This window comes from Hyperolius riggenbachi, chromosome 4, assembly GCF_040937935.1.
Source record: "Hyperolius riggenbachi isolate aHypRig1 chromosome 4, aHypRig1.pri, whole genome shotgun sequence".
NCBI classification, from domain to species: Eukaryota; Metazoa; Chordata; class Amphibia; order Anura; family Hyperoliidae; genus Hyperolius; species Hyperolius riggenbachi.
In genome coordinates this window covers 60,409,876-60,425,793 of record NC_090649.1, presented here as the reverse complement: position 1 = coordinate 60,425,793, position 15,918 = coordinate 60,409,876, and the positions used below count along the sequence as shown (strand labels likewise).

Below are 15,918 nucleotides of genomic sequence, written 5' to 3'. Positions count from 1 at the left end.
AGATTTTTTTAAGGTATTTCACAAGAAAAGTTGTGAGAGCCTAAAGGTAGCCATACACTGGTCGATTTGCCATCAGATTCGACCAACAGATAGATCCCTCTCTGATCGAATCTGATCAGAGAGGGATCGTATGGTTACCTTTACTGCAAACAGATTGTGAACCGATTTCAGCATGAAACCGTTCACAATCTGTTGTGGTCGTGGTGGTACTGCCGCCGCTCCCCCCGCCCACATGCCCGCATACATTACCTGCTCCGCCGGCGCGACTCCAGTCCCCAGGTCTCCGCTGCCTTCTCCGCTCTGGTCTCCAGGTCCGGTATGCTTTACTTCTTCCTGCCCGGCAGGAAGTTTAAACAGTAGAGCTCCCTCTACTGTTTAAACTTCCTGCCGGGCAGGAGGAACTGAAGCATGCCGGAGACCAGCGCAGACACGGAGCAGCGGTGACCGGGGGTAGTCGCGCCGGCGGAGCAGGTAATGTAATGCTGCTCTATTGCGTCGGTCGTCGGGCACTCGAATGCCGCTAGCGACGCGCTCCCTACCCGGGGGCGATCGACGGTAATTTTTCGCACGGAGCGATCGACGGGATCGGACAAAATGGATCGAAATTCGGCGTGTAGTGCGAACGATTGGCAGTAGATTCGATCCCAGTGATCAAATCTGCTGTCGAAACGGCGGCAAATCGGGCCAGTGTATGGCCAGCTTAATGCTAGGCATACACGGATGCAATTATGCGCAGGATCGAGAAGCTGGTTCGATGCCGGTGCATCCCCGCTCGTGCGCGCGAATCGATTCCCGCTCGTCCCCGCCAGCGCTCCTTATCAGCCACTCGATTCCCTGCTATTGTCCGCCAGCGGGGATCGAGCGGGGAGTCTATCCGGCGGGTCATCGGACCTGTCAGATATTATCAATCGAGCCATTAGCGGCTCGATTGATAAGGAAAGGAAACTCTGAGTATGCCCAGCATAAAAGACCGCTGTTGAGTGTGTGTATGGGGCCTAATGTCCCTCTTATAGTCTGGCTAATTTGGAGGGAAGCCCGCTAACCTATTTTTAGAAGGGCAGTAGAGCCTTGTAGGGTGTTATGACTGGTACACACCATGCAATTTCCTGTCAGAGCGATGGGTCAAATCAATAATTTGCGATAGGGCCGATCAGGTTTTTGATCAATTTTGTACAGAAGTGATTGGAAATTATTGTTTCGACCCGTTGAACTGACGGTAAATTACCAGGCATTAGTCATCAGTAAAAGTAGTACGTTTTGAATCAGGATGATACCATTTATTGGGTATGAAACTAAGTGAGATATGTAAATGCTGGCTTTGTGGGGGGCAATGTTAAATTTACTTATGGTGCTGCTCTAAAGTCCCTGTCTTCACGAAGGCGTCCATCTTGCGGCGGTCACTGCCGTACTTAAGTGTCTGCGAGTCTAGCGTGTTCCTGCCCACTAGTGCATGCCAGGAGATGTAGCATGTTCCTGGTCGCTAGGGCATGCCAGGGCATACATGTGAAATCGACGCCGGTAGACTTGGGCGCCGGATACAGCCGGTATATGGCTGATCCTGCTTCTGCACAAGTCCGGGCCGTGTTAATTACTATTCCCCCTCCAGGCTGCCATGGATAGTGGGGGAATGATATAAATTCGGTTTCCAGCGATTGCTGGAGGCCGAATTATGTTTTTTTAAGCAACTTCGGGTCCGTCTTCTGACGGCGCCGACGTTACTCGCTGAGCGCACCTGTAGATGTGATTCCCATTATAGTCTATGGTGGCGCCGGTTGAACCCAAATCTAGCAGCGCTAAAAAGCACTGCTCCGCATGCCAGGAGATGTAGAATGTTCCTGGCCACTAGTGCATGCCGGAAGATGTAGCAAGCCTGGCCACTAGTGTATCCCGGGAGATGTAGTACGTTCCTGCCCACTAGTGCATGCCAGGAAATGTAGCGCTTTCCTGCCCACTAGTGCATACCGGGAGATGTAGTACGTTCCTGCCCACTGGTGCATGCCAGGAAATGTAGCGCTTTCCTGCCCACTAGTGCATACCGGGAGATGTAGTGCTTTCCTGCCCACTAGTGCATACTGGGAGATTTAGCACGTTCCTGCCCACTAGTGCATGCCAGGAGATGTAGCGCTTTCCTGCCCACTAGTGCATGCCGGGAGATGTAGCACGTTCCTGCCCACTAGTGCATGCCAGGAGATGTAGCACGTTCCTGCCCACTAGTGCATGCCAGGAGATGTAGCGCTTTCCTGCATACTAGTGCATGCCAGGAAGTGCAGTCGTTACATTTCGGAGATGTTTAGACAATGAGGGCTTGTTCTCACGGGCATGCTGCGATGTTTAACGAAGGCCGCGGCACATGGCGCTTAAGCGCTGTTGAAATATATAGACAGTGCCACTACCGTTGTTTACTGCCTGTTGCACAAATGCCGCCTTTATCACGGTTTTTGCGTCGTGTGGCCAGCGCTTAGGTAATCCTAAAAGCAACATGTAGCTTCCAGGATCGCTTTTCCATGTCCCCTGCGGGAGGTGAAAACCTCATACTGCGCCTGCACAGTAAGCTCCTGGAGATGCGTGCCGTATTTGTCTAGTTAGACGAATAATTAGACCAGACCGGCGGCGGAGGATCGTAGGAGGACGACGTGGGACATGACTGCTGCAGGGGGCCGATAGAAGCCCCAGGTAAGTGTCAGTTTTTTTGTTTTGTTTTTATAGCCTCCACAGTACCCCTTTAATATACTCAGGCCAGTTGCTGTTGAAATTTGATTTTTATGGTGACAATCCCACTTTAAGTGCTTATTGGGCTTCCTGTATTGTTTTATGTAAAAACACAATAAGATGTGTACAATAACCTTATTATGGGCTTTCCACCTTTTTTAGAACTTGGTCGTCGTCTTTTGGGACCCCAGTCAAGCAGCTTGTAGTGGAATGCAGCGTTGTTCTTACGCCATTACAGCCTAGAAACATGAATAAACAAAACAGCACGAGGCGTCCCTCTACTCCAGCCTACACTAATATTGAAGACCCCAAGGAGAAGGAGAATTATGGGGCCTCCCCAGCGAAGAGTAGCGTTGCTAGGAAGCTTCTTGTCTCTCCACCGCCAGCAGAGGACTTTGAATTTGACGATGCCTATGACTTTTCTCCAGTGAAGACGCCCTCCTCATTGAATGCCGTAGTGCCACCAAAGTCCTTTTACAAGAAAGATACAGTCTATGTGGGTCCTCTGGACAGAAAGCGGATCAAAGATTCCAGATCTAAGGGTGTTAGGGTCACCTCCACTCCGGTCAGCTCTAAAATCCAAAGTTCTGAGGCGAAAGTTGAGACAAAATTTACTAAAACCAAACAGTTGAGTAGTAAGAAAAGAAGGTCCGCCAGTCAAAGTGCATCATCCCCTAAAACTGAGAAGACAGAGGTGAAGCCTTCCGCCAAGACATCCCCTGCATCAGTTGATGTAGAGAGTCCGCCCCCTAGTCCTCAGAAGAGCACCATCCTGGGGTTGAAAATGAAACCACGTCCCAAACTCACGGTGGGAGCTGCTTTTTTCTCGACTGGTAAGAAGCATCATTCAGCGCCAAAGAAGCTTCCTCCTCATATCAAGTTTCCTGCAACCTCAAAGTCAAAGCTCTTAAAGAAGGCCACCAGCCCAGTCCTGAGCTCTGACGGAACAGGAAACAGTAGTATGGAGAAGATTCAGAGTACAGGGGGTGAGAAGGAAACTGCAGTTGGCAAAGCTAGGGAAGCCAAGACTGACAAGAAGGTGAGGTTCAGCCCCACGCAGACTTCTGAGCTGCCCAAAGTGAAAAGTACACCTAAATCATCAAGACTGGACAACAGTGAATTACAGGTGAGATCTTCTCTGCCATGTGATTTATCTTCCAGTATGCTACAGTATATGACTGGTTAACGACATCAAGAGGTTTGCTCTGTTAGCATTTACAAAGCGTAAAAAGTAAGGCTTGGACCACACTATGCCGGTTTTGCATTGTCCTAGTGTGATGTACAATCTGCTATGTCTGTCCATTTACATTTTTCTTTGTTTGTTTTTGTTTTGTTTTTTTGTATCAACTGATATTTGTTGTAGTATACTTTTTGACTGGTCAGCAAGGGGGACCTATTTTGGAGGGGACTAGAAATAGATATTGCTGTTATGCCTGTTTACGGTCTTTGTTTAAAGGAGTCATCAGCCAAAAATAACAAACCTCGACCCCTCCAGCCCCTTGTAGCTGACATGTCCCACGCTGACCGCTCCGCTCGCAGCCGCCACCTTCCGGTCCCCAGTGGTGCAGAGGCCGACCTCCTCTAGTGCGCTTGTGCGCCGCTGTCAAGTCCACGTTGTCTGTGGTGTACTGCGCAGGCGCAGTAGTTCCTCGAGGTTGTCCTCTGCACTGGTGGGGAACCCGGGTCAACAGCTGAGAGCGGAGCTGCAGTGTGGGAAATGTCAGCTGCAAGGGGCTGGAGGAAGCCCCGGGTAAGTAGAGCGGGGGGAGCTCTTTTGGCTGATGACTCCTTTAAAGCACGAATGAGAATGGATTTAGTTTATCTTTGTAGTACTTTATTGTGTTTGTCAGACAGAACTTTACATATTTTGCTGCCGGAGTAGAAGCAATGCATATGCTGAAAACAGATGTCTGAAAAGATCCTATAGAGATAATATGAAATACAATGGTGTCTGGTTATCAGCTTGTCTCTGTTGCGGTAAATGGTCAGTATTTATGTGTAATGTGGGCCGGTTCACACTCCAAGTGCAAATTGCGACCATGATTTTTTTGCTGAGATTTGCGTTTTTGATTCCCGTTCAATAGAACGAGAATCGCAACGCAATCGTCCCTGAAGCGCGTTTTGCTATTGATTCAAATTGCAAACCCTGCAATGATTACTTGCTGATCGCTGGCAGTCATTTCAAGCTGTTTCTTGGCTGTTTAAATTGAATGGGAACCGCATTTAAAAAAAAAATGAAGCAAATACTTACCTAAGGAGAGGGAAGGCTCTGGGTTGTATAGATCCTTCTGTCTCCTCTCTTGGTTCCCTCTATCCTGTGCTGGCTCCCTCCCCCCGCCCCCGTTTCAAGCCCCTGCTTGAAAACAAAGGGTATTTGGAAGTCTTTGGGAGCCGTGTGGCTCCATACTGCACCGGCGTGAGCATGCAAGAGAGTGTGCGTGCTCAGGCGCAGTACAGGGCCGCCCTTCTTCAGGAGCACTCTGGCTCCCTGAAGACTTCTGAAGCCTCCTTCGGCCGGGTAAAGCAGTATTGTTACCGAGCAAGCCAGCACCGGAACGACGGGACCAGGAGAGGAGCCGGAAGGCTCTATAGCACCCAGAGCCTTCCCTCTCCTTGGGTGAGTATGTCTCATTTTTTTAAAATGCGGTTCCCATTCACTTTAAAGAGACTCTGAAGCGAGAATAAGTCCCTTCACCCCCAAACCCACCCCCGCAATCGTTGGTCGTAAAATTGGTTGCAGCCCTGCCTCCAGTCGCGTCTATCAGCGGCGCATCGCCGCCTCTCCCCCGCCCCTCTCAGTGAAGGAAGACAGAGGGGCGGGGAGAGGCGGAGATACGCGCTGACAGACGCGCGTGGGGCAGGGCTGCGGCGGTTAGCCCTGCCCCAACCAGGAAGCGCTCCCTCGCTGCACCGAGGGGATTTGGGGGTGAAGGGACCCCCGTTAAGCCGCGGGATAGCGGCGTTTTAGCAGGGGCACACATGCCCCTGCTATCTATGAGGTCTGAAGCGAGATTTATTCTCTTATTCTCTCTTCAGAAAAAAAGACCGAGTTCGACCAAGTTGGTTGGTTAGCTCAGAGAAGCTCTCTTGCATGGATAGTAACTCAAGTTTTTTTTTTCTTTAGCTCTTATACTGGACAACAGGAAGGGACTTTACATCATTTGTTAGTAGGACCAGTATCCTATCTGAATATATTTTTCATCATGTCACATGTTGCTACAGATTCACTTTAAAAATAAAGAGGAAAAAGCAAACAGACACTCTCAGAACTATGAAATTACAAAAACTTTGTTAGCGCAAAATCAGTGGACCAAACTGACAGCCCTCAGTATCCCCAAACCTATTAAAATCCCCCGCAGGTACCTGTTAGCTGTGGGATGCCGCGGCACTGGTTTAACTGGATGGCTGTAAGATTAAAACGCAGCGCATACGATCGCACACCATCTGTGCTACTAGTATGCGCTGCAGATCCCATTCACTACAGTGAATGTGATTCCTGAAAAATGCATGAAGCAGTGTGATAGCGCATCACACAGCTGCGCAGCGCATATGATGGGAACGGTAGAAGGTCTGTCTATGCCCTTGTACCGTTCTTACGTGGTGAACACTATACGTGCTGCCAAAATGCGCACGGCAGCACGTATAGTCTGAACGAGGCCTAACAGCTTGGAATGCTACTACGGAAAGGTAACACCGTACGCTGAGCGGATAGCCAGCGGTCTATGGTTACAATATATGGTGTAGCTGAGCGGATAGCCGGCAGTCTATGGTTACAATATATGGTGTAGCTGAGCGGATAGCCAGCGCTCTGGTTACAATATATGGTGTAGCTGAGCGGATAGCCAGCGCTCTGGTTACAATATATGGTATAGCTGAGCGGATAGCCAGTGGTCTATGGTTACAATATATGGTATAGCTGAGCGGATAGCTAGCGGTCCATGGTTACAATATATGGTGTAGCTGAGCGGATAGCCAGCGGTCTATGGTTACAATATATGGTATAGCTGAGCGGATAGCCGGCAGTCTATGGTTACAATATATGGTATACCTGAGCGGATAGCCGGCAGTCTATGGTTACAATATATGGTATACCTGAGCGGATAGCCAGCGGTCTATGGTTACAATATATGGTATAGCTGAGCGGATAGCCAGCGGTCTATGGTTACAATATATGGTATAGCTGAGCAGATAGCCAGCGGTCTATGGTTACAATATATGGTATAGCTGAGCGGATAGCCAGCGGTCTATGGTTACAATATATGGTATAGCTGAGCGGATAGCCAGCGGTCTATGGTTACAATATATGGTATAGCTGAGCGGATAGCCAGCGGTCTATGGTTACAATATATGGTATAGCTGAGCGGATAGCCAGCGGTCTATGGTTACAATATATGGTATAGCTGAGCGGATAGCCAGCGGTCTATGGTTACAATATATGGTATAGCTGAGCGGATAGCCAGCGGTCTATGGTTACAATATATGGTATAGCTGAGCGGATAGCCAGCGGTCTATGGTTACAATATATGGTATAGCTGAGCGGATAGCCAGCGGTCTATGGTTACAATATATGGTATAGCTGAGCGGATAGCCAGCGGTCTATGGTTACAATATATGGTATAGCTGAGCGGATAGCCGGCAGTCTATGGTTACAGCGTATGGTATAGCTGAGCGGATAGCCAGCGGTCTATGGTTACAGCGTATGGTATAGCTGAGCGGATAGCCGACAGTCTATGGTTACAATATATGGTGTAGCTGAGCGGATAGCCAGCGGTCTATGGTTACAATATATGGTATACCTGAGCGGATAGCCAGCGGTCTATGGTTACAATATATGGTATAGCTGAGCGGATAGCCAGCGGTCTATGGTTACAATATATGGTATAGCTGAGCGGATAGCCGACAGTCTATGGTTACAATATATGGTGTAGCTGAGCGGATAGCCAGCGGTCTATGGTTACAATATATGGTATAGCTGAGCGGATAGCCGGCAGTCTATGGTTACAATATATGGTATAGCTGAGCGGATAGCCAGCAGTCTATGGTTACAATATACAAAATATGGTATAGCTGAGCGGATAGCCAGCAGTCTATGGTTACAATATATGGTATAGCTGAGCGGATAGCCAGCGGTCTATGGTTACAATATATGGTATACCTGAGCGGATAGCCAGCGGTCTATGGTTACAATATATGGTATAGCTGAGCGGATAGCCAGCGGTCTATGGTTACAATATATGGTATAGCTGAGCGGATAGCCGACAGTCTATGGTTACAATATATGGTGTAGCTGAGCGGATAGCCAGCGGTCTATGGTTACAATATATGGTATAGCTGAGCGGATAGCCGGCAGTCTATGGTTACAATATATGGTATAGCTGAGCGGATAGCCAGCAGTCTATGGTTACAATATATGGTATAGCTGAGCGGATAGCCAGCAGTCTATGGTTACAATATACAATATATGGTATAGCTGAGCGGATAGCCAGCGGTCTATGGTTACAATATATGGTATAGCTGAGCGGATAGCCAGCGGTCTATGGTTACAGCGTATGGTATAGCTGAGCGGATAGCCGGCAGTCTATGGTTACAATATATGGTGTAGCTGAGCGGATAGCCAGCTGTCTATGGTTACAATATATGGTATACCTGAGCGGATAGCCAGCGGTCTATGGTTACAGTATATGGTGTAGCTGAGCGGATAGTCGGCGGTCTATGGTTACAATATATGGTATAGCTGAGCGGATAGCCAGCGGTCTATGGTTACAATATATGGTATAGCTGAGCGGATAGCCAGCGGTCTATGGTTACAATATATGGTATAGCTGAGCGGATAGCCAGCGGTCTATGGACAGTGTGCTTGCCGAGGAAGGCTGAATTCCAGTATTTGTATAGTGTTATGCGGCCATATGAAACTGATATTTTTCACCATGAATACAGCAGACATGTAGTTCATTAATTGAAGATGAATCTGCCTCAGATCTGCATATAAATGCAGTTGTGCTACAGAAAAAGGAACTCTTGCTGAATTCTAATAGACTCACATTAGCCCTTTTTAACGATATATGGTATTTTAGTCCAGCTCTGTCTGCACACAATGTAGTGAATCAGCTGATCCTGAGTTTGAACTGTGTACTATGAGAGTGCGAACGTGTCCGGTAGCATTTTTGGCTGTTCTCCAGGGGGGGGGGGGGGGTTATAGGTTTGGGGATACTGTGGGTTGTCAGTTTGGGCCACTGTTTTTAATCTAATAAAGTTTTTGTAATTTCATAGTTCTGAGAGTGGCGGGTTGCTTTTTCCTCTTTTTAGATGCTTATCTTTTGCAAACCAGCCTTGCTTTATGTATAGGAGGTGAACCATAAATAAAAGGACCTGTGCACCAGATTTAGAATAATTGTGTACAGATTCACTTAAAGCTAATTGACATTTTTATAAATCTGGTTATCCAGAAAAGTGATGTTATTTCTACAGAAACAGGGCTGGTGGCCGTGCAATCAATGTTAAAGTAAACCTGAGACCATTACAGCACAGCCCAGTAGTCAGGGACTACTTACCTGAGTTTTCCTCCAGCCCCATGTAGACCGTGGGCTCCCTTGGTATCTGTCTGATCCTGTCTGCTGTCCCACTGCCAGTCCTGTAGTCAGGGGCTACTGCTCATGTGTGGCCTTCGTCATGCTCTGGTGGACGGGAGTGTTTGCGCCTGCGACGTTAGTTAAGGCTTCTAACTGCACAGACAAAGACAGAACACTCCTGACTATGGGAGTGCAACCAAGGGGGCAGGACCGCGCATATGCAGTATAACTTTACCGGGGCTGACTGGCACGGAGGGAGCTCATGGACTACAGGGGGCTGGAGGGAAGCCCCAGGTAAGTATAGAACCTTGTGTTTCATTTGTCTCGGGTACATTTTAAAGAGACCCTGAAGCTTAAAAAAATGATATAATGAATTGGTTGTGTAGTATGGAAAATACTAGAACATTAGTAGCAAAGAAAATATTCTCTTTTTATTTTCAGTTATAGGCCTGGTGGAGTTTTTCTGAGCGTTTTGAGTTTTTAAATCTGCTGCTAATGTTATTCTATGTGTCTGTGCACACTGGAGCAATGAGGTTTTGTAAAAACCCCATAGCATTACATTGGGAAGAGCTTTTAGAGGTTTCAAAAGCTCTTCCCAATGTAATGCTATGGGTTTTTTTTTTTTTTCAAAACCTCATTGCTCCAGTGTGCACAGATACAGAGGATAACATTAGCAGCAGATTTAAAGACTCAAAACGCTCAGAAAAACTCCTCTGGTGTGCACCAGGCCATAGTGTTTATTATAACATTGCATCATTCTCTAATAGTTGCAGTTTACACACTACTCAGCATTCTAAATTATTTTACAGAGCAGGACAGTGAACTTTTGACTTGTGCTCTGAAGAGAAAAAGATACAGTGACTGACAGTTGAGATAACAAGCTTCAGAAGACAGAGCTCTCTGCTACTTTGGAAGTTGTGGAGCTCAGTGGTTTTTTTGCATAGATAACTGGAGTCTCTTAACTCTTCCTGTACTGGAAACAATATTAGACTTATGTCTCTGCTCCTAATGTTTTATTTCATAGCTCTACTACACATACAAATCATTATATCATATATTTATTTTTTTGCTTCAGTGTCTTTTTAAAGGGAAATTAAACCCAGCATTTCTTCTTTGCTCTAATTTTTTTTTTTTTACAACATATTATATACAACCAGCATTTTTTTTTACTAGAACAGCATTCAAAGGGTTACACACCGGACTCAGTTCAGTGCGGAGAAATCTGGACGCAGCTGAAGTGTAGATAATGTTATCTTGTGTTTACTTAATTGTATTAAGTGAGGAATGTGACACATTCTGTGACTGTGCAGAAGCTCCTGGACACAGACAGACACTCAAAGCATTTCTGCCTTCAATACAACATGAATAAAACCAGTTATGAATAAAATGAAAAGGCAGCTCTCAAAGCAAAAAAACTGTACTTTTGGGAACTTGTAATTTCTAAATGAATAATGATACTTATGCACAAATGCAAATGATAACCGTACGGCATATAAAAAGTAGGAAAACATGTTTTTATTGAATATTATTCACAAAATATACATTGGTCTTCCATTGACATATCAACTCGGAAATCTAACTGCGCTGCATGAAAAATTTGCAGATGCACCGATGGATTGCGGGCCCTCAACTCAGATACTATGAATCTGCTATTATTATTATTATTATTTATTGAATATTATGTCAGGGTTTTATACCGCTTTAATCCAATATTTCTAATGAAATTGTATCTGGTGGTACAGAGCAGTAGACAAAAGATATAAATCTTTTACCTGCTCTACCACAAATGTTTAAAGAGACACTGAAGCGGAAAAAAATATATGATATAATGAATTGGTTGTGTGCTATGAATAATTACTAGAAGATTAGTAGCAAAGAAAATATTCTCATACTTTTATTTTCAGGTATATAGTGTTTTTTTCTAACATTGCATCATTCTCTAATATGTGCAGATTACACAACTCTCTGCATTCAAAATGAGTCTTTCAGAGCAGTCTGTGAAGTAATGACCTCTCCTCTAGCAGAGGAAAAGTAAATAGTCCAGGAACAGTTGAGATAAAAAGTCAGATAACAGCCCTCTCCATGACTAACTTAGTCGGAGAGCTTAATGGCTTGTTTGCATAGAGATAACAACTGGAGTTTCGCAACTCTTCCTGTACTGGAAACAATTAGACTGATGATCTTATGGTGGCCATACACTGGCCCGATTTGCGCCCGTTTCGACAGCAGATTCGATCACTGGGATCGAATCTGCTGCCAATCGTTCACGCTACACGCCGAATTTCGATCCATTCCGTCCGATCCCGTCGATCGCGCCGTGCGGAAAATAACCGTCGATCGCCCGCGGGTAAAGAGCGCATCGCTAGCGGCGTTCGAGTGCCCGACGACCGACTCAATAGAGCCCGCATACATTACCTGCTCCGCCGGCGCGACTCCCGGGTCTCTGCTCTTCTCCGTATCGGCTCTGGTCTGGTCTCCTCCGGTATCCTTCCCTTCTTCCTGTCCCGGCAGGAAGTTTAAACAGTAGAGGGCGCTCTACTGTTTAAACTTCCCCCAGACAGGAAGAAGGGAAGCATGTCGGAGACCAGAGCGGAGACGGAGAAGAAGAGCGGTGACCGGGGGCAGTCCCACCAGCGGAGCAGGTAATGTATGCGGGCGGGGGGAGCGGCGGCACCACCACCACCACCACAGATTGTGATCGGTTTCAGGCTGAAATCGGTTCACAATCTGTTTGCAGTAAAGGTAGCCATACGATCCCTCTCTGATCAGATTCGATCAGAGAGGGATCTATCTGTTGGTCGAATCTGATGGCAAATCGACCAGTGTATGGCCACCTTTAATGTTTTATTTCTTAGCTGTACTACACATACAAATCATAATATCATAATTTTTTTTCCGCTTCAGTGTCTCTTTAATGTGTACTTCACTTAATACATGGATGTGCTTTATAACATTACTGATCAGACATGTCTGAGTGAGTGCTGCTGCCACCTCCTGGTGAAATGTGCATACGGCATCTATAATTCACTGTGGTTTTATGTTCCTTATAGGAAACTGAAACAGATTCTCACAATCCGTTTGATCTGGATGAGCCCATCCTGAAGTCTTCCGACAAAAAAGGTAATAAGTGTAGTTCTCGTTTATGCTTTGATGTCTCCCAGTGAAATACCATTGCTAAATTTCATTTTCTTTCCTTGCAGCTTCCTCTGTGTATCCCATCTTCAGCACACCATCTGTAGCTAAGAAAAGGTTGGTGTAGAGCTAGTTTACACTTTTTATGGGCGCTCCCATGTTTGAGTGTGAAACAGCTTGCTATGTATAGTATGTACCTGCGTCTATATACTGGACAGTATCTGCAGTGTTCTCCCCAGGATTTTTGTCTAGACGGATAGCATGAAAAATTAGCTGGGTGGGGCAGGACAGGGAAATACAGGGGCTGTTGCTTCCATAGCTGCAAAGCAGTTCTATGGGGCTAACTGGGCAATTGCCCAGGGCCACCGAGCTGGCTGATGGGCCTCCAGTTAATGCGAGTGTTTCCTCAATATCCTTGCAGAGTATCTGTGTGCTCCTCTGACACATGATTGCTGTGTGCACATTCATTCACACACAAACACACACACACACACACACACACACCTGCTGCACCCTAGTTTGCTGCCTGAATTACATGCATGATGGTAATTCAGGCAGCAAACTCTAGGAGGGCACCAGCGCTGTACACTGGTACAAGAGAGGATGTTTCGCACACTCTCTCCCGATCTGCTGTTGACATGCTGGACTACAGAGCTGCATGGTGTGATCCCACCCCTTAATTGTTGTTCTCTGCTGGCTGGCCCCATCTCCTTTATGCGCTGCCCTGATAAGAGAGCCATGACAGCCGGCCGCTTCCCAGAATTAGCTGGGCGGAGCACCCGGCTAATAGGGTTTGGGAAAAACACGGCTCTACAGTGTCGGTCACAGCAGTTGCCTCACATGCCTATTTACTCAGAATACTGGCACCTCAAAGTGCACATTTATTATGCCCTGGGAGCCTTTCGTTCTGTGTAGTGTCAACTGTAGCGCTGTGCCAATCACATAAATGTATTCCTTGAATTTTCATAGACCTCAATAGTCCTCAATCCCCTTCACTCTGAATCCAATCCACCTGTAATGGCACTCCTCCAAGTGCATAAACAGAGAAACGTAGGGGGAGGATATCCTCTGTGTTCTGTCTTCAAATAATGACGGCAACAGACGAAACTAGTCGGGGCGAGAGGGAAGTGTGATGGAACGGAGTACTGAAAGGTTCAGAGTACCACTCCAGTGGGAAGCCATCACAGCCAAGGGGAGTCCTAGTTGGATTAGGACCCCTTAGACGTGGGTGAACCTGTACTTTTCATGCTTTTATACACTTCCAAGACAGAACACTGAGGATTCCTATCCCTTCTTTTCTGTTTATGCACTTGGAGAGCTATTACAGGTGGATTGGATCCAGAGTGAAGGGGAATGAGGACTGTCCTATGAGAATTCATTTATGTGATTGGCACAGCGCTACAGTTGACACTACATGTTGCTCTTGGGATGAAGGAATTGTTCCATCTGTGGCAGCGGCGTGATACATCATGTATATGACTGTTGTAAATGCGCCTCTGGTTTGATATTGCCTTTTTTCTGTGACAGTTGGCAGGAAAAGTTCTTTTGCTGGATTCGTAAATCTGCGATAACAGCTAGATATTGGCGTAAGGGAGTAAAGATCTGCATGTGTGTAACCAGTTTGTCTGTCCTCTCCAGGCCGTGCGACCTGCGGGCAGATATCGCCTCCCCCGTGTGCGCCAGCACTCCGTCTCTTCTAACCAAAATGCCAAAACACAGCAAGAAGAAAGATGCCGGAAAAGCCGAAGACCAGCTGATCATTGTAAGAGCCAGACTCCTAGGATAAAAACAGAGTTTATTATAATACTAGTTGGCTTAGGCCTGTTTAAAAACGGGCTCTGGGTCTCTTCACACCGCCAGTCAGTGCGCACGCCCCCGCCCATCTGCCGGCTCCCATGGCCCGTCCTCCTGTCCCAATGGTTTGTCTGTACTGCGCACAGGCTTAGTACAAAAAACCCACTAACACACAGACAGGGACAGGAAGGATGACACAGGGACAGTTTGGTTTTATTGTATAGGATATTAATCTTGAGTAGGCTTGGAGCTTTTTGTAGCTCTCAAATGTAGTGATGTTTTAGAGAACAACCCAGTTCGCATTGAAATAAAATTGGGCCACTTAGCGACCGTAATAGAACAGACACGGAGGTGAACAGATCCTATGTTAAAGCGGATCCAAGATGAAAAACTAACTATAACAAGTAACTTGTCTATATATCTTATCTAAAGGTTAGATAGTTTACACAGCAAATCTAGCTGCAAACAGCTTTAATAGAATATGATTATTTCTTCCTGTGATACAATGACAGCAGCCATGTTGTTTGTAAACATTACACAGAGGCAGGCTTATCTGCATCGTGAGCAAAAAAACCTAATCCCCCTCCTCCTCCCCTCCGCCTCTGAAATCTCTGGCTAGTAATACCTCCCCCTCCTCCTGCCCAGACTGAGCTCCCATGAGCCCTTGCTACTGTCTGAAAGTGCCTTGGCTCTCTGAAAACCTGTGGGCGTGGCTTCTTTAGTTTATAGGGAATTAGAGTGTTAAAACAAAAAAGTATTTGGCTTGAGGAATGCCGTATAAACAATAGGAAAGGAAAACAATTATGCAATGACTAAAATTTCATCTCGGATCCACTTTAATCAATAGGATCCGTTCACATTGATCCGTTTGACCCACTCCACCGAACGGACCGCAAGTTTGGGTCTGCAGCTATTTTTCTGGATCGACACTGCTATCGAGTTGACTGCGCGCTAACTAAATGGATCAGTATTTCATCTGTGCAAGTGTAAACCAGGCCCAAAGAGGCCCTGTAGTGACAGTATCATGCAGTAAAGAGGCCCTGTAGTGACAGTATAATGCAGTAAAGAGGCCTATAAAAAAAAAAAAAAAAAAAAAGCAATTTTATTAACTACATTACTTTCACTACAGTTCCTCTTTAAATAGATGTCTTGGTCTGTGAATAAAGGCCCGTACGCTCTACACCCTGGGTGCCCAATAGGCCTGCTGAGTAGATCCTGGCCGCGACCTGTCATAATCAGAAGCCGCGCAGCCGCAGCTGTTAGATTTTGCTGCCTTGGCAGCATCGGTGAGAAGAGGGGAGATGCGCGGCTAAAGGGGAGGCGTGGCTGAAGGAGACAGGTCTCCTCCCCTCCAGGCTGCCAGACAAGTGAGAACACAGTGGGCAAATGGCTTCAGGAGGATTCTGAAGCTATTTGCTACGTTTGAAGGGGGAGGATTGAACTGCTGGGGGGCAGGATATGTAAGGGAGAAGGCTCCTGCTGCTGCTATTCTCTAGGCTTTTGGAAGGGGGGGGGGGGGGGGGTTGAGAAGAATACTTATGTATGATGGGGGGGGGGGGGCAGGTAGATCTCATGGACTCTGCAGGTTGAAAAGTAGCGAATGTTTTTTTGATCGGCAATTTTTTTTTTTATTTTTTTTTTTTTTTACGATGAGCGATCATTTCCACAATCTTGCGATTTGGGTACAGGCGCATGATTACACAAAGTTTGGCAA

At 46.5% G+C, this 15,918-nt stretch overlaps 1 protein-coding gene across 3 annotated transcripts in view; it reads left to right on the top strand.

Moving 5' to 3' along the window:
- Window positions 1-15,918, top strand: part of ESCO2 (establishment of sister chromatid cohesion N-acetyltransferase 2) — a 32,431-nt gene that overhangs the window by 8,090 nt on the left and 8,423 nt on the right. For all 3 annotated transcript variants that reach the window (XM_068280113.1, XM_068280112.1, XM_068280111.1), the window contains exons 2-5: window positions 2,872-3,835; window positions 12,329-12,398; window positions 12,479-12,527; window positions 14,049-14,172. In XM_068280113.1, coding sequence (XP_068136214.1) covers window positions 2,957-3,835; window positions 12,329-12,398; window positions 12,479-12,527; window positions 14,049-14,172 — 1,122 coding nt within the window. In that variant the 5' untranslated portion in view covers window positions 2,872-2,956. The remainder of the gene's footprint in view (window positions 1-2,871; window positions 3,836-12,328; window positions 12,399-12,478; window positions 12,528-14,048; window positions 14,173-15,918) is intronic.